Source organism: Linepithema humile, chromosome 4, assembly GCF_040581485.1.
Source record: "Linepithema humile isolate Giens D197 chromosome 4, Lhum_UNIL_v1.0, whole genome shotgun sequence".
Taxonomy (NCBI): Eukaryota; Metazoa; Arthropoda; class Insecta; order Hymenoptera; family Formicidae; genus Linepithema; species Linepithema humile.
In genome coordinates this window covers 28,182,098-28,209,016 of record NC_090131.1, presented here as the reverse complement: position 1 = coordinate 28,209,016, position 26,919 = coordinate 28,182,098, and the positions used below count along the sequence as shown (strand labels likewise).

The 26,919-nt window shown below is 40.0% G+C and overlaps 1 protein-coding gene and 1 long non-coding RNA gene across 4 annotated transcripts in view; one reads left to right on the top strand and one right to left on the bottom strand.

Annotated features, from left to right (window-relative positions):
* Window positions 1-26,919, top strand: part of LOC105677853 (irregular chiasm C-roughest protein-like) — a 126,001-nt gene that overhangs the window by 34,011 nt on the left and 65,071 nt on the right. For all 3 annotated transcript variants that reach the window (XM_012376727.2, XM_067353777.1, XM_067353776.1), the window contains exon 2: window positions 491-550. In XM_012376727.2, the coding sequence (XP_012232150.1) occupies window positions 491-550 (60 nt within the window). The remainder of the gene's footprint in view (window positions 1-490; window positions 551-26,919) is intronic.
* LOC105677854 (uncharacterized) overlaps window positions 1-26,919 on the bottom strand; it is a 95,944-nt gene that overhangs the window by 19,927 nt on the left and 49,098 nt on the right. Inside the window, exon 4 of the long non-coding RNA XR_001101626.2 lies at window positions 8,060-8,167. This is a non-coding gene — a long non-coding RNA (uncharacterized lncRNA). The remainder of the gene's footprint in view (window positions 1-8,059; window positions 8,168-26,919) is intronic.

The following is a 26,919-nucleotide window of genomic DNA, read 5'->3' as shown; positions in this document are numbered from 1 at the left end:
CTACTAAATCGATGAAATAATCGAACGACTGTGACAATAATAATGCTCGAAAATCTCAGATGTGCAATTATCGCGCTCGGCGCCTATGTCGCGAATTCCCGCCGTGGTGTCTCGCTAAAAATACACGCTTCTCATATGTATCCGTCTGGGGTGCACAAGGTCATTGCTCCTAATGCGTGGACGTACAGGTCAATTTTTATTTCCTGACGGAGAAATTTTAATCCGCGTGCAGCAGTTAAATAATTCCTACCAATTATTTCCTCCGTCATATCCTATTTGATCGCGCATCCCGTTGCCTCTTGCGACACACGCTACACATTCCCGCACAAATTTCTTTCCTCTGAAGCGATGAAAGAAAACGAGTGCACTGAGCATTGATGAGAGCTAAAATACAATTCAGTCGTGCAACTTTTACACTTGTGCTTTTAAATGTTAAAGGCCAGAATTTTATGCCTCTTTGAATTCACGAAGCGAAATATTTGTTTTGTAGGTCGCAAGTGAGCTTCCCGCGACCGTCCACCGATACGAAGCCATTCTGCAAAACAAACAGGTAAGACACTCAAACATAATACTACGTTCTACTTAATTAGATTTCGCAATGAATAATAAAAGATAGGAGTACAAGATGCGCAGTCCGTCCGCATGAAAAATCATTTTTACCTTCTAATTCTTGCGCGAGAATACAAATTTTGTTGATGTATTCTTGCGAGACGATCGCGGCGCTCATATTAATTAATCCGTTGCAAGAAAACAGCACGCGCTTGTGTTTCAAAATGGTTTCCGAGTACAGTTTCGGTCGGCCGAAATGTAGTCGCCCGAACAATAGCTAGATGCAGCACGGAGTACTCCGAATACGCTTTAACCAGATTACATACGCTCTGGATTGCGAGAACCGCGCCGTTTTATGTACACGCACGCGCTATAATTGGAGAAATACTCGTGAGCTCCAAGTAAGCCGCTTTACTTCTTATCCGCAGTGATTCTCGGTAAATTATTGGATTTAGCAAAAGGACTTTTGCATTAGTTATGATAATGTCCCATTAACTAATATATCCATCGTGCCGACAACGTGCCGTTCGATTTGTGATGACGTATCTTGTTTTAGTCGGATTTAAATATTAATTTGTGATTATCTCTATCCGTGATTGGACATTGATTTTCCGAAGTGAATGGTAAAAAATTAATAACGAATTAAAAATTAATAATGGGCAAAGAATTAATAAAAAATTAAATTATCTTATAATCCGCGTTATTAAGCGAGACGTTCGAATCTCGCTGCGATATTGCCGCCGCGTCGATAATAAATGTATAATGCATCGAGAGAGGTGGAGAGGGAGGAAGGGAGAGAGAGAGAGAGAGAATGTTAACGCACAGCGTTAAAATATCAGCGCAATATCGGATTCGGTAAATACCCGGAGAATATACCAGCATTAATGGTATTATTAAGCATTGCATTATGCGCACGCTCGTCAGTGAGCGAAACCAAACTGTTTCGTGTATCGAACTTTTGTCTCTCGCCCACCTTTGTATATTTTGCTCTTTACGAGCAGTCGATCATAAATTTTTCGAAGTGCGTCGTGAATGCCTCCGGTGAAGGGCTACTCCGCCAGCTTGGAAAGTATAACGATCTAAGGCGCGAAGTAACTCCGTAAATTTCACTCCTCACCATTGCCACCTCCTAAATCGCACAATATGATCGCGCGAATAATAAAATAATAGAATAAGATAACAATAAAACGCGATAATAATAAAAATGGACTGAAACAACGAGCTCTTAACTCCTTCACAACTATGTTCACTGTTGGATACCGAGAATGAATAAAAAGTAAAAAGGACGAGATATCTTATTTATCCACGAGAAAAGTCAATGGGGAGACCATCATGCTGTGTAAATCAATTCTCTTTCGCTAGCGTTTTACGTGGGTAAAGTTGAAATAGATTTGAGTAGAATATCTCGGAAATGGTGGTGTGTGTGTGCGTGTGTGTGTGCGCGCGCGCGCGCATGCAAGTGCTCATTCGACGTTAAATTTTTCTCAGAATTCTGGAGCGAATTTTCTTTCGACCGAAGATAAAACGAGAGTCGACTAGAAAGTGAGGAGGGGGGGGGGGGTGTGGTGCGGCGCGCGCGCGCGCGCACGTAGCGCGGCGCAGTTTTTTAAGAGGAGATGAATAAATGAGTACGACGACCTCGCAAAGTAACCCGGCAAGGTCCTGAACCAGTCGCCTACAGGCGATTTCTGTCACCGTTTCTTGCCTGCTGCCACGCTACACTATCAAATATTTCACAACGAACGCGAGATACCAGTTCGGGCGAATATCTTTTGACAAATTCCTGGGAACGAGATGTCGCTTCACGTTTCGCGCGCAACGAACCATTAAAACGCAGGCGGCGGACAGCTCTTCCGGTACGTACCGTACTCTCAATTTTCCCCTTCATCTAATGGAAAACAAAACGGAAATGTGGGTGATTCGCAATCCGCAACTTCGCTCGTAACGTTCTCTCCTCTCAATCGTGATGTTCCATTTCTTTTCCGCGCCCGCGATGTGATCAGTTCCGACGGATTCGGGCAATCGATATTGCAGGAAGCCAATATAGACACGTTTTCGTCCAACAGTTAAACCAGTTCTTACGGGTAACGTTAGTTCGCTCATTCAACAGGCTGAGAAGAGCCCTGGGCTAGTTCCGCGCTTTGGTTCATTGATTTTTACTGGCTTTTCTTCGGGATGAGGGACGCGAGGAGCGACCGTGTGCCCGTTTTGTTCCTCGTGTAACGCAATCATATATTCCGCTCACCTCCGGCAAAAGTAATAAAAATGGCCAGCGTAAAAGAAAATTAAGTTGACTGATTAAATTTTCGGAAGGAAGTTATATTTTAACTTTGTACTTTCGCGTGTATTTGAGACCGCGAGAAGAATAGATATCTTCACTTTTACGTTACATATAAATTTTTATCTCTCCGATTGTGTTTTTGCGTCATAATTTTAGAACATGATGCATTGTTTTAATATCAGTTCACGTATCCTTTTGCAGATATTTTTTTTCTCTTTTCTATTTTTATAATTTGCTCTCAATCAATCATTTCTCGGTGCACGGTTAACCACCGAATGTCAGGTTGTCAGTACGGAATTCATCACCGAGCCGAATTTGCGCACACGATTCACACGGTTGGCAATCAATCAATATTGAAAAAAACGATAATAATACTTAAAATATTTCAATCTCATATTTTTATTAGTAGACATGAGCGACAAATTAAAAAAATTCAATTTTTTATTTATTGCACATCTCAAATGTTTACACTAAAAGAACGATTCAAAATTAATAAATAATGATAAAATGTCATTACACAATGTATGAATTAATAAATTAATTTTCAAACTAAAACTGGCATAAATCTATAATTTGTAATTCTTACTTTATATTTAAACACAATTTCATATTTAAAGCGGTGTGCTCTGAGCTTGCGGAGCCTAAAATACTCGTTCTAAACTTTTCATATATTTCAAATTTAGCAAAAATTTTTTATTGTACATTATTCAACTAATAAATAGCTAAATATTACTTAAATCTATTTTTAAATTCTTAGATTAAGTAAAATTTGATGAGTTAACTCGCTAACTTCTCTACTGTAAGAAAATTGTGCCACGAGCTAATGCGGTGGATATCCAATTGGGCGCAATTTGTCGGCGATGACAGTCAACGACACATAACCGAGTCATACATATAAGTGATAAGATTGCTACCTGTCGTATAAAAAAAATTTTAGTCGATTAGAAACCATTATATCGATCGTTTGTACTCGAATATCATGAAAAGCGAATTAATTCTGGGCTTAATTCCACTTTCAATAGCAGGACGTAAGCCCTCAGCACATTTCACGGAAAATTGAAAAATCCGTGGCGTACAGGGTTTAATCGAAGACTTCAAAGCAAGAGTAAAATAAACCCATAACCTGGAAGGGTCTGCTTTAAATATAAAGTGATGCGTTTAAAACGGTCTTGTAATTTTTTATTTTCGATCTAGTTAATTTGACTGCCGTCGGAATTTCTCGAAATCATAGTGTCACTTCGCGCTCGCGTGCCGATCGTGACACATCGAACATAGCGAGACGTGAATAGACAGTGAAGTGGCGACAAAGTAGATAGCGCAGCCATTTTAAGGGGTTAAATAAATAAGTGCGCCGACCTCTCACAGTCCGGTCGAGAATAGCCTTCGGCCAGTCCCGTTTCAGCAGCGGTTTCTACCCATTGATTTTTGTCCGTTTTCCCTCGCGGGCGAAACGACACGCCATTACACCACTATGGCAATTACGCGACTACGTTAAGCATTTACTACGCCGGCTTTATTATCACAGCCAGCGCCGGCCGCGCGCGCACGGCAGCTTTCGCTTTGCACACGTAACGAGCAGTGCGAGAGTAGGTCCATTATAAATTCATACTTCCAATATTGTCATACCGTGGCTAGATTTTATTCCGCACGTTAATCACTAATTTACGAATTTTACAAATACAAATGTCAGTTTTTTGTCAGAGATTAAAAATATCCTAACGTGAACTGTAAACTGCAGTATTTTATCAATTTCTTCACCTTGTTAACATGTTTTGTTTATTGTATCAGATTTTCCGATTTCGAGCGAGCCATTTACCAAGCCTCGAATTTCGAAGCATCGAAATTCACGATAATACAATTGAATCCAATTAAGCGAACATAGAAACGAATTCAAAAACAGATGCTCGCGGTTTGTTTAGAAGATTATTAGACGAAAATTCTAATTTTAATATACCAAATATGATCACATCGAGTTTTAATTTATCTTAAATATCCTTTTTAAACATATTGTAATAATTTCTCCTCGATTTTAATGAAATTCGCTTAAATCTTATATTTTCGAGTAAATATAGAACTAAATATTCCACAACTGTTTCGTACGATATAACTACATTTATTGCTATTTCCTAATGTAATACAATACCGAAAGTGATAGCTTCTTTCTATCTATTGCATTTCTTATGCGCAAACAAAATATAACGAATTCTGTCGAAGAAAATGGAAATTCCAGAAGTTTCCGTATTTTTATCCTTACCGAACAAGATTTACTGACACTGTTTTCGGCAGTCTAAGTTTATGAAGCTATAACTCTCAACAATAAATCGGAAGCTGTTATGTAAAACAATTTTAGAAAAAAAATATTGCAGACATTTTTCACGAAAACTTGAATTATTACGTAAAAGTATTTTATAAGACACTTTCGCTTGTAGTCGAGGAACTGGTTCTTGAAATTAATTCCACATTGTGTAATTGCATCCATATGTACATTTTTGCACAAGACTGAATTAACCCATAAAATTAAAAAAAAGGTGAATGAATTATGCACATTGTTGGGTGTCGACCACATAAAGCTGTACATTTGAAAGTTAATTTACTACGGAAGCACGGGTAATTTTCGCATAACACGGTCCGTGCAATCCGTTACAAATACTTTGTAAAAGTTGCAATCACTTCGCGGGACGAATAATATGTAAATTTATATAACCTATATCTATAACCAAATAATACACCTTCGGAACCCGCGGTGGCACGTAGCGAGGCGGAGAGCCGTAGAATTTTCAATGCTAATTTCGAACATAGCTAGCTGTTCCGCGGTCGTTGCCTCGTCGACAAAACCGTAGTCCGGAACATTGTGCAAATGCAGGTGACCCCCGTCCACGTTCGATTAAGAAGCAAAACAACGCCCGAACATTGGCTTTGTATTCCTGATTAACGTCCCGATCTCACCCCATGATTCGAGCCGCGTGTATTAATACACGCGGCGGCAAAGCCCGGCGAATGGAAACGCCATCGTTGAGCGAAAAAGCTCGGCCCGTCATTCGCGTGTGCCGGAAATTTTTGTTTTACTGATATTAGCAATTTTAACATGGCTGGCCGACTTTGGAGAAAGAGAAAGAAAGAGAGAGAGAGAGAGAGAGAGAGAGAGAAAGAGAGCGTAAGCCGCAAAGCAGATTACCCCGGGGCCAGAATCTTTTTACTTTTCTTTCCCTTTTTTTCCATCCCCCTTTTTTTTAATTTATACGCCACTGTAACATTGTAGTCCGTGTAGATGCACCGTGTTCCTCGCGGCGGAAAATCTTTTAAGGAAAACTGAGACGCGCTGAGGCGAGGGTTGAAATTAGCGGAGAAAAATCGTGAAATTTCATGACTGCGAGGCGTTCTTAAGCGCGGCCGACAATGGGTTTTGAGAAAAAGCGGAAAAATCTAAAAGTTTGTTTGACATCTTTCATATAAATAAACGGCCAAAAGAAATTATATTTTGGTCGTAACGCTATATTTTTGTTAACATACATGAAAACGTAAATGTTAAAAGAAAGCGGAGAAGAAAGAAAGTAAAATAAAGAGAGAGAGAGAGAAAAAGAGGGAGAGGGAACAGAGAGCGCGACTGTCCCCTTACGCGCTGTATTACGTCAGTCGGATTATTATCGTGATAAAAACAAAACTCCTTTTGCACGGCAGTTTCTGTCTGATGCTCGTTTGTCCGTAAGCGCCGTGATATAAAAATATTTCAAGCAACACCGTACTGAATTAAATCGACTGTAAGTAATTACACTGCCGGGGATAGCTAGAGCGCGCGATTCTCTGCGAGAGGTACGTATTATTTCGCTGATAAGACCATTTTATTTTTACTCTTGCCGCTTTTATTTATATACTCGTTCGTCGTTTCAACGGATCGCTTTTTATCCGTAATTACGTAGTTCTCATCTCCGACATCTTTCTGTCTATTGTAACGCATAGTTTATTGCGTGTAATTAAAATAACTATGTTTAGCTGCAATACAAGTGTAAACAAAAGGAAACGAAAGAGGAGGAGAGAGAGAAAAGAAATCGAGTGTCTGAATAACTCGTCATGTGAATATATCAAGTTATCCCTTAACTGTTCTGAATAGTGCAAGATTTTCGAAGATGTTCTCGAGGGAAGGTTATTCAAACGAGCACAGTTGATATGTGAACTGCACGTCGTCCCGAAAGGATGTTCCTCTCACGGAGAAGAGCAGAATTTTTCCCCAGCAGAAGAAGGACTCTTCTTGCGCGCGCGAAGGAGGTCATGTCATTACTGTTATCAGCGGCTGCGGTGAAGCGGTCGTCTATCAAATTCGCGTATCCGTCCCGTCCTCACTATTTCCGCTATTACAGCGAACGATGCATTCGAAAGAACTAAATGTTTACGTTTCCGACCCTGATACTCGAGGCATTTCACGGTACGTGGCTCATTAAATAGAGTATCTCTAGTCCACCATCACGTGGTATGGTACACAACCGCGAAAAAGAGGAAGGTAATACCGAGACGGGTTGCGGGCTAGAGCGAAGGGACGAGGAGATGAAGAATAGAATTCGCGCGGGCGGGCGGGGGAGGGGAGGGGGTGGAGAAGGGAGGGGGAAAAAAAAGAAGAGAGAAAGAGTATTCGCGGCGTTCGTGCGAGCGCACTTGCGCTTAGAGCGCTATAACGCTCTCTAGGGTAGGTGGAATGGTGGCGGCGCTGTGGCTCGAACGAGGGGCAGCGGGTGGCGCGGACGAGGGGTGGTAGGAGACCGGGGTGAAAGGTGGGGTTGCCGCTCGATACCACTGCGGCACGGCCAAAGTCGAAGCTATACCGCGAATCCCTCCGCTTCGCTCTCTCACTCGCTCCCTCTTTCGCCCCTTCTCCTTCCGCCCCGCGCGCGCTTGCCCTCTCGCTCGCTCCACTCGCCCTGCTCGCCTCCTTTCCTCCTCCCTCCTCGCCTCCTGGTACGTGCGCACTATAGCAAACGGCCTACAGCCTTGCCCGGTATCTACCCCCGAAATCTACCCGAGAGCGAGACCCTCTAACTCCGCCGCCTCCCCTCGCGCGCTCATCCAACCTATCCCTCAGGATCCCTCGAGGGGATCTACCGACTGCGCGGCTCTTTAAACAACGGGACACCTTTCCCTCGACTACATCTCAATTCTCGCCTGGAAGAAGCCGGATCTGCCTCGTTTTTCCAGGCCGGTGCCGCGCGCGCGGCCGTGATCGGCGGGCTCAATGCTTACCTGTTCTCCTCTCCGTCTTTATTCGACGCCCGTGCTTTCTTTCCCGCGCGCGATCTCCGCACCCTGACCTTTCTATCTCCACCCACCGGCGAGATCGATCTCCCGGTCCTGTAAGAAAAAAGCAACTCCATTAGGAAGAATCGCATCACTTATCATATTTGCATGAGATGAAGCCATAAGCCGAGAGAGGAGACATGGAAAGGTCGTGAAATTGACCCAGATCGTTTCAAGGGAATTAGATAAATAATTTCTGTCAACTAATATTTTTTTCCCAACCACACCTACCTAGATATTCCCTTTCCCGCTGATAAAACAATTTCGCTAAGAGAAGCTATAATCGTAAATATCAATTTATTTAATTACTTTCTTTCAACGTATAAGCTCCGCATTATAAGCAAATCCTAATTTATTCCGTCGCTTAGCATTCTATATTAATGGCAATATATAAACGAAATATGCGGTGTCGCATTTTTTTAAATCAGATAATATTGTGTCAGACTGAATCGGTCATTGCAAATAGAATAGAATAAAAGAATGTTATATATACGTTATGTTGGAGAGTATAAATGTATCAGGAAAAAAAAATATAAAATTGATTATTATTAGATCTCTTGCGTTAAAATTCCAAATATTCTCGTCTTTTGTCTCCAAATGTGGCGCAATAACTGTCCAGGTGAAAAATTACAAATAATTAATTCACCTTTGCGATTCATATTGAAGAAGTGTATTTTTAGTCCTTTTACTAGTAATCGCTCTACTTAACAAATAAAAAATGTAAAATTTATTCGGCAAGCGGGAGAAAACTTCTGATACGATCTGTATATCCAATCATCTTGATCGGTTTGGTTTCAGGGCGTATACATATGCTACTCTCGGATCGAATCTCCCGATGCAAATTAAGTATGGTCTCCATGGTGTTACTGTATTAAATTGAATATGTTAAGCACGGCGGCAGCTGTGTATCAAAGTCCCATGGCGAAGTATGCCACGCCGCAATATTTGGCCCGCAGGGTAGCGAGCGCTGTTTTCTTACATGAGAAGGCAAACACTATGATCGTGCATGTTGCACCTTATTTCTATTACGCGGCGGGAAACATAAAATATAGAAGATGGCTATACTGAACAATCTTGAAGCACTTGGATACAAATTCAATGTACATTAATTAATAATAATCACAAAGAGAAGCGTATTTTCCAACGCTAGAAAAAAGTGTGTACGCGAAAACACAAATTATACGCGTTGTATGATAGTATGAGACATTATATATCATATGTGATTTTTTTACAGTATACTTTCAAATAAACAATTCTTAATCCTATTATCTAATTTGATGCCAGTGATGCAATCCAATTCTATTTTTAATGTAATTGGAAAAATTTTTAGCCCGAAATTGGGAAAAATATATTATGATTCTATCTAACAGAGTGCCGGAGTGCTTTTCGGCTTCTGGCACCCTAGGGTGGTAGCCCATTCGGCCCATATGTGCCGCGGTGACCCAACATCTGCATGATTTTAAAGTCATTAGATTTGAATAAAAGGGTGATATGTCTTGATATAGTACAGTTTTGTCACCACATCTATTTAAACGTTCAAATAAATCAACTTGTTCGTTGTATTTTTAAATAAACTCACTATTTCACAGATAATGTTAAATTAATTCCTCAATATTTTTAAATTGCATTGAATGTAAATTCGCTGCAGTGTTACCGTATTAAATTGGGTATATTAAGCATGACGAAGTTGCAAGGTGTACAAACCCCTAACAGAGTATAATAACCACGATATTTAACCCTCGGGGCATACCGAGTCTTGCATTCTTACACGAAGTACTAAGCGCGATGCTTACAAAGCTCGAGATTATAATCCAAGATTTACATGGAAAACTTCACGATCGTGCGAAAAAAGTATGTAAATTAATATACTTTGAGAGAGAGAGAGAGAGAGAGGGGGAGAGAGAGAGAGAGAGGGAGGGAGAGAGAGAGAGAGAGAGAGATCGACGATTACGCTTGGAAGAGGACAAAGTGTAAAAACTTGATGTAATCCGGCTCAATTAACTGGCGGTTGAACTTTTTCCTTATCTATTAACGTCATGCATAATGTCTTTATTACCACAGCTGTCGCCGTCTCGGCGTACTATCAACTTACGTCGGACAATTTAACTTTGAAGTTCTACGCCAATGGGAGGCGATATCCATCAATGACACATATTCGGCAAATTTCGATGGCGGATATAACAGAAAAGCGTAGATAAATTTTTACAACGATCGAAGCGGATTTTTGACATTTGTGGCACGTGGATTATTTTGATTTAAATCTTGTTCTGTGGACATTGCAAAATTACTCTTTTGAAATGTAACATTGAAATTATTTATGATTTTCATATACGCAGACCACAAAATATACACTGAATTATATAAATGCAGAGGTTGTGGCCAGTGGCATAACTAGGAGAAACGCGCAGTGCAATCAACGCTTAAGTGCACTCTCCTTTCTTTCTCTTAAACACACCACGTGTGAACAGTGCAAGTTCATTAAGATTAAGAAAAAAACTAGGTCTTTAATGAATTAACAATTTGTAAATTGCCAACTGATAAGTCTCGAAATTAAATGTGCAAATAATCTTGCATAAATGTGCAACTTTGCAAGAATTTCCAGCAGCTACTTGCACATTATTATTTAAAATTATATTGTTATTTTGATAACGCTTTTGATTTTAAAAGCTGACGCGTTCACACACTCGCGTGAGAGGGTACGAACTATGTTCCTTGAGTTACAGGGCATAGTTCATCGATTAATCGTAAGCTCGAATTTCTTTCTTAACATCGTTACACGCGGTGTCGTATCGTGTAACAACATTTATGCCAGCAAGAACTGGCAAACGCGATACAAGAATCCGATACCGGTTAATATTTCTTTCATAAATCGCGCAAATGTCAGAGAGGTTTCAAACAACGTGGAAATATGACAGATATGATCAGGTAAAACAAAATATGTAGTAGATGCGTTATCCAGCACGGAGAAGAGGAAATAATAAGACACTCGGGATGAATAAAGAGAAATGAATAGTTTTTCGCAGCAGAAAGTTGCGAAACAGTTTTGACACACAACAACTGTGCTTTGTGTAGGTAATGCAAGCACGCGAATGCACAAAGAGATGCGAAAGTTGGAATAACACACAATATATCGCCTTTAACATTATTACAATATGTACAGTATTTAATTATTGCGCGATATTATTTAGCATACACCAAACGTTTTCCGTTCACAGCTTCAACAATTTTTTCACACGTGCATGGCATGGTATATGTAAATAATACAAGATTTATTCAAAATGCAATAATACAAGATTAAAATGGGCAAAATAAATGCAGAGCGCCCGTTGAAATAACGTTCCGTTTATTACGCATCGAATTTTATTCCATCAATCAGTCGGCAATACTAATGCAGCATGATTATATTGAATAATTGAGGTTTGATGTAACGAATTAAAAATCAGCTACTACAAAAACTTTAAAAATCAAAAAGAAAAAAATGAATATCAATACAATAAAACAGCTGTATAATGCAATATATGGTGAAAAATTTAAAGCATTTCTCAAAAAAGATATTCCATATTTTCTCTTCCAATATTAATTTATGTGAAAAATGTGCAAAGTTGGAAAAAGGTAAAATTTGTGAATAATGGAAAGATATGTCGACTGCACATTATTTAACTTCATCCAACTTGCAGTCACTTGCACTTGCAAAGCTATTTTCATCGGCAACCACCGGCGATTCACGAGAAGGGAGAAATTAATATTTCGCAGTTCCCAGTATTTCTCGCTAATCCGTGGAAATGAGATGTCTATATAATTAGTAATACAAAGCGTGGACATACGAACAAATATACCGTACAAGAGAACAAGAAAGAGGACGATATTCAGCGAATTAAACTATGAGTAGCTAGAAATTTAAACAGTAATAAAATAATGAAACACATCTAGCTTCTAATTACAATTTTACTATTCTTTTATCGTTTCGTACGCAAGCTTTTCATATTTTAATTTTTATCATCGAGATTTTTAGATTTCACAATTTGCACACAAAATCAAGGATTTTGTTTAAAATTTCCGATATGTGAATTTTATATTTATGTATTTCATTTTATTCCATTTTGTTTTCGAGAGTTTTGGAAGTTATATATTTTATGATTATATGACTACGCTAAGCGGTCGAAAATTAATTATTAGATGGTATCAAATAATGTGACCAACATTTAAACGCGCACAATTTTAAAAACTTAACATACGTAATACGTAATAAATATACGTAATTAAGACATAATAATTAATATCCATCAAACTGATCTTTCATAAATGTATCCGGGTTGTCCTAGATTTTAATCTCGTTTGATGCCTGCTGTCAGATTTAATTATTTCATGCTTCTATGTGATATATCGAGCTGGAATAGAATTTCTGTCACATTTGTAATCTTGATTTAATCAAGGAAATTGACAAAAAGTCGATTTATATAGCAAAAATTGCAAAAATATTCGATCGTACTTTTTCGTAATTTTGTCATTTTCAGGGTAATAATAAATAATTGAAGATAATTATTAAGAAACCTTAAATGACGGATAGCGTTCAATCGTGTGACAACAATAATTAAAACAACGGAAATTCTCGAAGCAATCAATCGATCGATATCGCGGTCTTTATAGGATCCTTTTCCACCTCGTACTGTAAATATTTCTCGTTGATTGCCATTGTTCGACTTTGTTAGACTTCGACCGGAGGGGCTCTGGATGAGAGACGCGAGAAAGGTGGAACACAGAGAAGAATACAGAACGATAAGTTTTTTGATGAAACTTCCGTCGAGATGCCTGGGGGAGAGAGCAAGAATATCTTTGCCGATCTTGCTGAGGAGAAGAGAACGAGAAAGTTCCGCCGATACTCTGTCGTTATATTTTCTTCTGTCTCTTCAGTTTCCACCATTCCTCCTTTTCGTCTTATTACCGAGCAGCGGGATATTGTTTCGTTAAGACGCCGATGCGGAATAATAAATTGTGGTTAAAAGTCTGTATTTTTCCGAGTGTTCAAGTGTTAAACTCCTCTCGCCAACTGTTATATTTCGCTCACTCCTCTTTCCCGCACGAGAACGCGACCCTTACCGTGCGATTATTGACATCAAGATTTCTCTCGGTCCACCGGACGTGTCGAATAAGCAAAATGTGTATCACGTTCGATATAAGCGATGAACGAATGCGCCGAACAGAATGCGGCATGCGAGATGTACAACCGAGTGTAATGACGATGCCATTGCAGTATGCGTAAGCTCGAGATTGAGCAGGATATTACATCTTTCTTCACCAGAAAGTATATTTCCGCGGAAACCCAGTGCGTATATAGACGGGAGGGATGCAAAGGTAGCAGCGAAGATTCTTGCAATTTGCATAATTTATTGAGCACCCGGCGTGGAATCACTCTTACATCATCCGCGAAAAATGAGGAAGCCGAGAAAGGACAGGATGAAAAATCGTTGGTACACAGAATTACCTTTTCCCACACTTCGGGGGCCCGCAGAATCTCATATAGTCGCGGCTTTTTTTTCTCTAAACTCATCCTACGTGGCAAATAGCACGGTACTTAAGAACATTAGCGATGCATGAGCTTAGAGCTTGGAGAAAATATTTAAATAAAGCTCATGTAGCAGCATCCAGCGACAATGCAAATCGACAAGATTAATTAGTAATGATGCAACATTCAACACACTTCAGATGTACGACCAAGCAGAATTAATCAGTATTCCAATTTTATAAAGAACAAGTTTCTTTCGAAAAATCGCAGCATCGCCTGTGTTTCGAAAACGTGTTAAAGGTAACGTAGATTGCGTAAGCAGGATTGTCTATTTTCGAGATAGATATCTTCGAAAATGGATAGGTTAACTTCAATTGCTCAGAATTGTTATTTCGCCACGTACAAAACATCCCGGAAAGAGAGTCACACGAGGTTCTACTCACGCTCAAGTTTCTCGCGTACTGCTGCCCGCTCTATCTCTCAGGGAGCGAGCCAGCGAATTCACCGCGTATATCATACGACCTAATTTGCCGTCGTGCGGCAAGCGGACCGACCTCAATCGAAAATCGATCAAATTCAGTTCCTCTGTCCCAACTTTTTCCAGCGTTGCGAAAACGCGTCTTACTTCCGTCGCGAGTGCAACGCGACCGCGAGACGTACACACGTTAAAAAAAAAAAAAGGACAACATTTATCCGCCACTTAAAACCGTCACTTCCGATTGCATCTGCGATTCGTCCGAATAAAATATGACGATTATTCCGAGCAGAAACTGATTTATGGGGAAACCTATTAGCGAGAATTCCGTTTCGTAGAACAGCTCGAAAACTCATACGGCGAAAAAAATTAACAACGTTGACAGTGTCAAACGCGCGGTAACTCGCTGATGCAAAAAAAATTTTTTTAGCGTGTACACACGATACGCGAATTCGGGTTAAAAGCTGTGTGCACCAGCTTGAACTGCACCAAGGAACGAACGGAAAAAAGCGAAGCGGGCAAAGCTAGTAGCCAAGAAGCAGAAACAGAGACGGCACTTTCGTAGTACTTAACTTACCTTGGCGAGCCTTTCGAGATTCGCTCAGAGAATGTTTCATAGCGAAGGTGGATTTGCAGAAAATAACGGCGCAATTTCGTACTGGCGGTACAGCGAAAAGCTATGGCGCGATGTAAACGGTAAAGTAAATCTCAGAATATATTAAATAAGAACCAATAGAGCAACAAATTGCGAACAATGCCTTTGAGAATGTAATGTAATATAGTTAAACATAAGCGATCTCGTTTGATAAAATTGTTCAAAAATATATGCAAAAATATATGCGAAAATACATGCAAAAAAAAAGCTTCGTGTAGAAATAATAGATATTGTCAGAAACATCGAGAGTTTTCGCGGATATGATAAACCCCGATCTTGTTATGTCATAGAAATAAAAACGTCCGTTAAACTTCAACACCGGAATATTATTTTATTCTCTCTCTCTCTATGGCTGAATGCGCTCTGGCCGAAATAATTTTTTTCTTGAACCAATTCCATCCGGCTTTTCTCGATTCTATTCGAATCATAAATCTATAGATACATAGCTTTATAAACTCATAAATTCACAAAGATATAGATCAAAAGCTTTACAGGTGCACACTACGTACACGCGGATAGAAGGATGAGGCGAAAAATACTTGATATGACATCGCGTTCTCGATCAAATAAAATATTTTTTTCTACCAATTTATTGATTAATATATATTTTACGCTCGACACGCATTGTGGCGATAAATTATCGAGTGAAGCTTCAAGAATCAATTGGATGAAATCGAGATGGGAAACGCGAGAGTCGAAGATTAAGCGTCGAGCGTTAAGAATTGAGGCTTGAAGGTTAAGGGTTGAGGGATGAAAGCAGCTGCAGCTGAGAGTTGAAGGTTGAGAGCTCTGCGCTGATGATTATGGATTGAGAGAGGATGGAGATCAGGGTTGCTAGTTGGAGTTTGAGGGTTGGCAGTTGACAAGCCTGACAGCCGGGCGGAGAGTTGAAGCGATGTGAACGGAGAAAGTGGAGAAGAGTTGAGACTTCACGCGAAACGTTGACATCGCCCGTACCGACACCACTTGGCGACAAAACTTGAAAACTTAGGGAGAGAACTATTAAAGAACCATTACATCGATGATGATTTTTTAACTCGCACCTTTCCACAAAGAAAATGTATTAAGAGCGAGTTTCCGATATCACTTATATTATTCACATATGTAAAATAGATATAAATTATCTATTGCTTAGTTATCTATAGCTTTGCGCAGAACGTTCCCCTTTAAACAAGGATGGATTTTTTAAAGTCATCTGACTCGGAGAAGACACGACAATATCTTCCGCACGCTATAGATAATGTACGTACTTGAAGCGCTACTGGGTCTCTCTCTCTCTCTCTCTCTCTTTCTCTCTAGCCTCACTGTAGAAATTATCTTTACTAACTGAAGAGCAACGTGTCTCCGCGGTTGCGCGAGTTTGCCACCTAAATTAATGACTTTCCTTTACCTCTTCGTTATCCTTATTTCATGTATCCTTAATCCCTTTTACGCGGCGACGGTCCTCTTACATGCTGAAGTCTAATCGAATTTATTCAACAAATTTTAGCGCGCTTAAAACAGCTTACGCGAGCGTTCCGTCAAAATCGCGGAATAAAAAAAATCTGTCTGAGTCTCTAAAAATATTGGGATATTTATTATTCGCGGGCGCGACCGTTACAGGCACGAAATATTCATTTCCAGCAAGATACGCGTTCGGTATTTGCCGTAAACATTTTCCGCGAAATATACCAGTGCATATTTGCGCGAGTATTCGCGAGTATTCGCGTGATGCTCAACGCAACACAAACCGCGTATATGTTTTGTCTGGTTGAACGAGTACGCGTACGTACAGCAAGTTAGGTACGCTTTTACAATTTCCGTCGTTTTAAAATACCCATGCTAAAACTCGGCCGCATGGTTGGTGCGAACAGTCGCACGTTCGCGATACTCGCAGCGATGTTAACGAAATCTCTGGCGACAATATGTCGATGCTTGTGTAAACACACCCGCGTCGTTGCAACCGGTTGTAGCAATTGGTCGCAGTGTGCAACCGGGCGCTTTTCTTTTTCTCAAGACCAGCGCGTCCGACCGCGTTTTCCTTCGCGCCCTTTTCAACCCCTTTGCGCTATATTCGTATTCCGTTTCCCTCTTAATGTTCCGCTTTTGTGCTGTAAATGAAATCTCCGTGCCAGAACGCAACATTCAACCTCGCTGAACATCGAATATCTCTGTTGTGTTTAAAATGCACCGTGCGATATTGGTGTCGTCAGAGCCAGAAGCTGCTGCTCTATTTTGCGAAAACGTGGAGTCTCTCCAGTTTTTTTTTTCATCTTTTTTTTAAAGAAAATTCTGCGCGAATGAATAAACTCTGTCTCACGTATCGCAAACAGCGTATACAGAATAACATGTTTTATCCGCATTTCTTGCAATTAGTGGACTGGGTGTAAAACTCTCTTGTATAATGCGTACCTCGCGTTAAACATACAAGAAAGATAATGTCGCATCCAGGAAGAAGAAAATCTTCTCATAAAAGCGCCAGCCGGAAATTCTCACGAATAAACAGATATCGTCATGAAAGAAAGCGGTACGATGAATCGAAATATTTTATCAACTCGCTGAAGCAGTTTCTTTATACCAAACCAATAATCCAAATAAAAATCACGACGGCGAAACGACTGTGTTTGCGCATGCAAAGATCCGAATCTTGACGCTCAATTTATACCGTTTTCACGGTGAGACAAGGCGCAGACAATAAGGGAACAGAATAAATCGTTTACCGTTGGAGACACCCGTCGCGAGCGGATCTTCACGGTTCAAGAGCGCTGCGTCTCTGCAGCTTCGCGTGCGCATCACCTTTTTTCTTTTTATAAAATACACCACATTGCGTCTACGCTTCTACGGTTCGATCCTTCCTGCTCCCCTTTCCTCAAGTTTACTTTATCGCGAGAAATATCAGGTTCCACCGGCACCTCGTGCAAACATGGGAGACACTTGCGCCCAGGTATAAGCGACGACATTTGCTCCTTTTTCATGTCCCTCTGACACTCGTTCCGTGAAATTTCTTACTCCCTTCGCGCGCGAAATTTCTCGGCAGAGCCGTTTATGTTGCGGTCGCGTCATCGGGTTTGCGCGAGATAATAAATATCCGATCGTACGAGCGCGCACGCAGCTGTGAGGAAAATAGCGTCGACACACGTCGACGTGTTCAGCCAGTCACTAAAGTTCTGCTATTTTTAGCAGTAACATCAAAGAGAATGACTTATGCATTTGGCCATGAAAGGCGTAATGGTGATATATTTTTGCGATGGTTTGAAATATTAAAACATCTTCTTTTCAAACCTGGTTTTATATATGTAAAAATAAAAAACAAAAAAATATATATATATAATGCACACTTGTATATCTCATATGTTTATACTACAGAAATAATTAAAAAGTTAAATGTAAATTTCTACCAAGTTTTTACTTTGATATCGAAAAAGTGCTAATTTAAAGCTGTTAAAAAAGATTGCTAGAAATTTAAAAATTTCTTGTTCCTTTGATTACATAAAATGTTGTTTTAATTACTTCTATTAGATTCTAACCAGCGTCGAAATTAATTATTACACTCACACAATATTTGTCCTTATATTCAATATAGAATTAATATTTAATCTTGATGGACCAAAAAATTTCGTGCAACCGTTTCACCTTCTATTGTTAATTACCTCGGAGAGTGATAAACAGGTTTAACGGTGTGCATTACAAAAATTGTAAACTGTATTCCGCGCTAAAGAGATTAAAAACTACCGGCGCAAAGTATACATAATTACGGAATAAAGTACTAGGTAATTGCGAGGCTGCATGTAGCACCTATGCACCCTCTGCGAGTGAAAAAGGGAATTATATTTTCGTAGCGCCGTGATTTCAAAGGCGATTCAGACGGGATGATTAAATCAGAGTGATATATACGTGTATGTCGGGAAAAAGCCAAAGGTGCGAAATTTCGCGCGCTCTTGCCCGCCGACCGTATGCACATTAATTTTATAACATACGAGTAAAGTCAACTTAAAACCGTAGCGAGCCGACGGATGTTGCTTTGAAGGAACGTCCTTTATCGCGCGCGAATCCTCTCCACGATACTGTAATTAAATTCTAAAAACAACGTAGTTAAATTCTAACAGCATCGATGAAATATATGTGATAAACTTTAACCGCTGATTCTCCACCTCGAAATCACGCTGTCGTTACACGCGATATTTGCTCGCGCTGTAAAAAAAAATATATATATATTTCTTTTAAGAATTTATTTTGGATCCCCAGGACATTAAATAAAAAATAAAAAAAAATCTCAAAAATAGCATGAGAATATTCCATTTCGGTTTCATATTGCATGACAACGTCCAATTTCAAGTCTAAATAAAACACGAAATGACATTGAGTTTCGAGACAATTCGCTGCGAAGTACGAAGGCATTTGCGCGGAAAGCACGCTCGAGTTTTCGTATCCTCTACGAGAATATCCTTACACAAACTACAATAGCAAGATTATAAACTGAGAAGTTTCGCGCTTACGTTATAATCCGCCATTCGTGTTTACTCGAGCGATAATATCTAAGCTGACAAAGCTATCATACGTCGATATTTTACAGAGGAATGCTTTTAACCTTCGATTTAAACTCCCTGGATATGCGCAAATAATATTGTATGTTTCAATTCTTATAATTAAATCAGAGCTTTTTTTAGCTCAAATTATTAGATGCAATCTGTCCTAAATATTATTATTAGATCGAGACGTGTAAATACCCGGCATTTTCGAGCATCTCATGCTTGTCTAAATTTAATAAAATCAAATTTTAATGCATCGCTCTAACGTTTTTGCGACAATATAAATCTATACGAAAGCAACCAAATAAAATATAGGTATTATTTTAAAGTAAAAAGTAATAAAAGATTAAAAACAAAAATAACAAAATGAAAAGATATATACATACAAATTATTTCTTGAATAAAAAAAAAATAAATGATTAAGTAAAAAGAGTTCGTTTTAATATTCTCGTATGATAAATGAGAAGTTATCACTGCATATTTTTGGAGCCAAATCGATTCTAAGCTTTATTATTATTAGATTAAGACGTGTAAATGTTAGGTACATATTTTCGAGTGTCTCATGTTTGCCTAAATTTACCCAAATCTAAGTTTAATGCATTGCTTTAACGTTTTTGCGACAATATAAATCTATACGAAAGCAACCAAATAAAATATAGGTATTATTTAAAAATAAGAAGTGACAAAAGATTAAAAGAAAATAAGAATATGAAAAGATACGTATAAATAAATTATTTCTTGAATCAGAAAAAGAATAAATGATTGAATAAAAAGAATTCATTTTCGTGTGACAAATATGAGAAGTGATCATTGCATATTTTTCGAATCAGATCTTTTACATTTGCATCAAAATTATTTTTAAAGCGTATCAAGAACGTCTAGGAAACTCTTTAGGAAAGAATCAGGACTTTATTACTTATAATGGAATTCTGAAAATCGGGGATTCATAATAAGTTCACAGAGATTATTCGAAGTGCCTATAATAAGTCCGAGGCTAATGGATTAAGATATTACAGCAATTAGAATAACTGGATTAAATTTTTAAGGCAATTTACACAATTGAATAAAATTTCAACTCAATTCCGAGGTTTCGGACAATGTGGCATGGCGCATTCATCAAAATTTAGAGTCATGCGACCTAATGGGGCTGATTTAACGAAAAACCAAGAAGAGCACTCGGACTCGACTCGCATTTTGCGGGTATCCACACATTCATCCGTATTATTAGGGTAAATTCTCTCGGCGGTGAAAGTAGGCGTGAATTCTTTTAGTTCGCATCCCGAATTGCCCCTGAGCGACGAGTAAACATCACTCGGCAATGCTTAGAACACACACGCGTGCTTTTTCCACTCCGGGGAATATATTCCTGGCGTTAGAGTCTCGTGAGCACGGGGAGACGTGACGTTGCAACAATCGCCGCCGCCATCCCCCTCGCCAGCCTCGGCGCTATACACCGTCCTCTTCCGAAAGGGAAAATTGCGACATGCCCCGGCGAAAACATGACGCGGCCTTCGCATTCCGTTCTCGTTCTCTCTCGTCCTGTTTTCCTCCTCGCTTCCTGCCCCTCCCCCCGTCCACGATTCTCCTCGTCCAGAGAGAATGAAAATCCCGAGAACGTCGGCGTCAGTGTCAGCCGACGGGAGAGACAGTCGTTCGAGGTTCGGGTCATCCCTTCCCCTCTTCTTCTCTCCTTCTCTCCCCTCCCCGCCTCGCCGCCGAGCATGAATTTGTGCAATCTGGCTCTTTAATACCGTGAACGGTTTTTGCTTTTATTAGAACGGTAAACGCGCGAGACACGAGAACGTAGATTAAACGACCCCGCGGGACCTCGTTAAAGGATTCTCCGCTTGAAACAACGACAGTTTTCGGTAAATGATACCGGGCGACGCCAAGTGACTACGCCGGATCGCTCGCTCCCGATACCCGCCGTCTCCTTCGGGGTTGTATAGCACGACGGTCGGATCGCTGGCTAATAACGTTTAATACCGAAGTTAGGTTACGACACGAACGGGCGAAGAACTTGGGGTCGTCCCGTCGACTTTGAGATAAGTTCGCGTTGCGCTTCGCCTCTCGTTTGTTCTCTCGGAACACGCCGACATCGCATCGTTACTTTGTACAAAATTTTCAGCACGTCTGCGCGTGCGATAGCTTTAGAACTTCCGCAAAGAGAGGGCGAAACAGAGAAAGAGAAAGGGAAGGAGGAAGAGCGAGGGCTGGAAATGGCGAGAACGAGCACGTCGCGTGATATCGGCCGGTGATGGATGCAGTCATTCGAAACGCAGAGCAGGCAGCAACCGCGACGACGATCCATTCGATCCGCTCGATCCGTGTAATTAAATGCCCACCGCGTACCGCCGGGTCTGCACCGCACGAAAGTGTACCTTCGTGGTTGCTGTAATCCATCCGCATTTGCAGAAAGACTCGAATATCGCGATATAGGTCGCTGGCTGCGTCTTGAGTCAACCGCTGATTAATATAGAAAAAGGTCGTCGCGTCGCGCACACAAGTTTTGCTCACACGCAGATGCTCGCAGAAATAATTGAATAGATCTTTGAATAATTTCCCTCGATTGAAAATAAACGCCGCGGATGTTTCTCTTACATATAACAGAATACAATTATTAAATTTTTATCACACTCGTCACATAATTTACGTGTCGATTGCGTTACTCATCGATAATGCCTCACATCGATGGAAATACGGCGAGAACTAATTCGCCGCGACAACATAGTTAATCAATATCGCCGGACAATACATGCCGATTAAATTAACGCGCATATCGACGCATTTTTATTATTCATGTACGTACCTCCACAGAAGAACGTGACTAAATATTGACACTCGTAAGTGCGCGTGATTAAACTGGTCGTAATAATTATTTATGAAAGAGATATGTATGAAGTGCGCGCACAACGATAGTTGCGGTCGTGTGAATGTGCTACGAGGCTGTGCGGCGTTTCGGAGCTCCAATTAACGGCGTGTCGAGTACCCACGGAACGAATTTGGAGAGGCGTCAAAAGGTACGTGGCTTGGCCGTGCAATCTCATAACGTGGTTACGCGTTAACTGGGAATACCATACTGGAAACTAGTCAAGAAATTATCACCGGCTTAAAAAGTGAAACAAATCGCGATCAATTTCACGTGCAAACGATCTACTATCTCCAAGATTTTTTTTCCCCTCAGTTCTTTCCATTCAAAATAACTGCGAAGGACCGATATCTTTATTTGTGCAGAAAAATTTATAGAGCTTAGTGTAGATACGGAAGTCTAAAAATTAAATCATGCTTAAATAATGTAAGCGAATAGTGCAAGGAAGTAAAAAGAGCTCTCAAAAAAACCCATTTGCCAATTGGAAAGTAAAAGCAGTTAATTAAATACCGCGGCAGCCTGAAGTTAATTTTATGGAAATCCGGAAAAATATTTTGGTGCGAAAAATAAACTAAAGCTTGCGGAGATATGGAAATTTTATCTAATAAATAGCAGCGGGTATCCGCAATGGGACACCTCGTACACATTGAGATTGTTAAAATATCACCACAGATTTCGCATGTAGAAGCGGAACGTAAATATTTAATACGAGATCTATTGCTGGAGGAGAGAATGGAGATGGGCGCGAGAGGGCAAGAAGACGGGAAGGAATCGCAAGAAAGGTGGAAAAAGTCGGAGGAGGAAGAACCGAGCCAAGTTTCGGTCGTAAGAGAGACAAGTACGGAGATCGCGCCGAGTCATGCCAATATTCGCGAACGCAGTCTTTGGTGAAATGCAAATTCACCATCCGTCCGACCGATGGACTTCTTTGGGAATGTATGAGAACGAATTGCAGATGCGGGATTAAATTCCTATTAAATGCGGAACTGAAACTTTAATACATTACAGTTGGGGAAATTGAATTGCTATTTCGGTAATCGCTCTTATAATCCCGCAGGAAGGTCGAGTTAATAAACGCGGCAATCATGACATTGACAATATTGGCATTTTTACCTTACTAATTAACTTCCGATTAATAATTTTTCAACCTGCCGTTGTATGGGATTATTTTATTTTGATAATTGCCACAACAAGTTTTGTATAATTTATTTAGTTGTTGTCAGATATCGGCTCTTTTTATATGAACTTTTCCCACTACAGACAAATTCATCCGAATGTACAGATTTAGTATCACTCAATATTTCTCTACACGCGCACATGCGAAACTATCACTTAAGTCAATTAGCGTTATTCGTTCTCTGCCCCGATTTCAAAAATTGATTCATTCAAAAATTCCCAAAATATCGCCAAAGTGTTTTCTGTTATGCAAAAACGATTAACAAACGTCAATGCTCAATTGTATCAGTTGGTTTGTTAGAGATAATTATATAAATCCGTGTTTATCGGAATCGGAAAACGTGAAATAATGTTTGACGTTTTGAGAGAAAAAGAACGTAAGTAAATAGAACGGCATAATATATTATATAATAAAATAAGTGAATAGAACAATTAAAAATCCGTTCGATCGATGATCAAAACAGATAAATAATATGGTAAAAAGAGTCGATTAACGATATATCGACTCGTGTACTCCACGATTTCAGAAGAATGTTTATCTCACTACGTGGGTTATGGATATCTTTTCGAAATGACGCGATAACGGGCTGCGCCGGACCATCGCGAGCCGTACTACTTCGTCGATCGAAGACTCTCGTTTCACTCTTTACTCGCCATCAACACGTACGAGGTAACCTGCACCTGGATAACTGGGAATCGTCCATTCGTTCGTCCTCGGTAGATGCCAATCGAAAGCGGGTAAGCTTATCGTGGAACGAATTTAATCGAAAATGTGCGGAAGTACCACTGTGATAATCATATATTATCATATAAATCGGAACTGTTAAATCTTTCGGAGTTACTTTGACACTTTTCAAATCTGTTTTAAAGTGTTCTAGTCTTATATGCAAGTAGTTTATATTTTTACAAGATATAAAAGTTTTACAACTTGTAAAAATGTAAATTACATACACTGTATCAAAAAATTTTCCGGATAAAAGTCATTTAATTTTAATGTAGAATTATATCAAACAAAAATATTTTTCTCCATTTTATCTGACCTTTCCAACAGTTGTAGTTATTACATTATTGCACGCAATTTACAAAGTATTACATGTAGATATATTACATGGTTTATGAGTGAGAAATCGAAGCACGAGTAGAAATTCCGCGCGATAAATGCGGCGTGTTGCGTGTTGGATTCGGTTTTATAGCTGTTACGGTATTACAATCTAGCGGTGTCTGAATTTGCCTAAAAGCATCGCCGGATAATATCTGGACGCCGCGCATTCGCTACGGTCCACGCAATCCTCATAGTTTGCATCGCGAGATCCTCGGCATACGGATGGCACACTTCGGCCAACTATTCTCGGTACGAGAATCTCCTTCGCCTAGTGACGCATAGCCGAAATCTGATAGTTACCACCGTGGAATGAATATGCGATACGCGCGCGCGCGATTCCCATACTGACGCGTACACGGCGTGTCCGGCAAGTAAATGCCGAGTATTATCAAGTGCTTGTATCTGAACGCGCGCGCGTGCACGAGCACCAAATGGCTAATACGCGTTTTGACTCGGTCGCCAAAATTCGACTAATTAGTACCGCGCGTTCGTCACGAACCATTTAGAGACAAATCAAACCATCGGCGGATACTGCGAGCAATGCGCTTGAAATTTATACTGAGCGTAAATTGACTTGGCGATAGAAAATGCAATTGCTCATTAAAGTTCCATGTAGTTGTATGTTTTCTTAAACAATTACTAAATAAAAAATTTAATTATATCTGCTTCCATTTTATGACAACTTTATCTTATACAGGAATAAACACTGGTAAAGTAAAATAGAAATTTTACATTTTATTTTGAAGAATAGAGATATTCATCGTTCACTTGCAGGAAAAAATATATATTTTTTTTTTAAATTAATCTCTTAAGTTTGCCAGAGGATATTAAATTACTGCACAATTTTTAATGCATCCGAACTCTAATGGAGAAAGCGGTTATACGTTTTAATGTGATTTTAACATAAAGCATTTTTTGTATTTTATATAAGTGCGTATTAAAAACAATGAAAATTGCCATATAAAATTTAAAATCATAAAGTTCAATCAAAAATATTAGGATCAATGCCTACAAAGTTAACATATTTCAGAAATAGAAGCGAATTGAAATAATCTCGAACTGAACAGCGAGATTAACAGTGACTTCTGCTCAATGAATACCGAACAGAAAAGTTATATCAATCAATTTTGATCCGTTTAATAATGGAATGTGACAATTGCAAGAGCTCTATTTCCGAGTTGACAGCGCACGCAAATATGTACTTGAACAAAAATTTGAAAAGCAGCTCCTGCATCGCCGAAACATCGAGGGTACAATTGCGATTTGCATCGGACTGCCTGTCGACAAAAAATATGCGCACCCGCAATGCGTCGAATAATAGCGAGGAAAAAAGAAAAGGAAGTAACAAAAAATGAAGTAGAGCGAATGTCATACTCGGCGAATCGTCGCGGACCCCCTCTTCACATGAATGCATTTCGAGCATGACGTATGCGTGTGTTATGCGTTCGAATAAATTTGAATACAAATGAGAGCGCAATAAAAAAAAGGAGAGACAGAGTGAGGAACGACGGGAAGAAGCAAGAGATATGGCGCGGCGACGACGACGACGACGACGACGACGACGACGACGAGCTACGCGCGCACGATGTATTTCGACGAGAGAGAAGGCCGAAATAGGTCGGCATTCTTTAAACGACAATCGTGCGATCGGGAGCTGCCAATTAATCGATCAGCGCTACTCCGACTCGCGCGTCTCTCTTTATCGCCTGGATCCTATCTTTTAATTGGAAGGATAGCGCATACCGGTCGGCTGGATTAGCCGGTTCTCTTGACTTGGAAAGATCAATAAAAGCTGCTCGAGCTACAGTCCAAACCGTGTTTCCCGCTGGCATCGCCGACCTTATCGTCGCTATCCCCACACACACTTCACCGTGCACCGCTGGAAAATGGCATCCACAGTGCGCGTCAATATTTTTCTATGCCACGATATCATAGCCGGAAAGACCAAGTCCGAGGCAAGTTACCTACTTATCTGTTCTTTACGCTCACCTGTTCTAACGCGTCAAATGCGCGCACTGTCGCTTCGCAAAGATTTAATTAATCCACCCCGGGTCTGTCGAGAGCAATTTTTCCTACCTGTTTGTGTCACACTCGGCAATTGTTTTGTTTACATCGCTCGAGACAAAATATTATCTTACTTTCCGTTCCCACCTTCTGTCTCTGGAGCTTAAAAGTGAAATTCTATTATGGTTTCGAATGGACCGAAAGTAGCTGCTGTGCAGTGCAAGTTAAGTGATCCGCCATTCGAGAGCTAATTAATTATTCCAAGCTGGGATGAATAAAGTTTATAATTTTAATCACGGGATCCTTCTTCGGCTTATTCAATCTTTTCCGAGTATTTTTACAATACTTTGTCACGTATCGCGAAGGAATTAAAAAATTAGGCGAAAAAGAGGGAGCGCGAAAATGATCGATGAAGGAAAAGAACCATCATAATAGCGAGTGTCGGGCTCGTAGTCAGCCATTGTGTCGAAATGCAAATCGCTCGATGGCCGGCGGCCGACGGAAATCATGGACC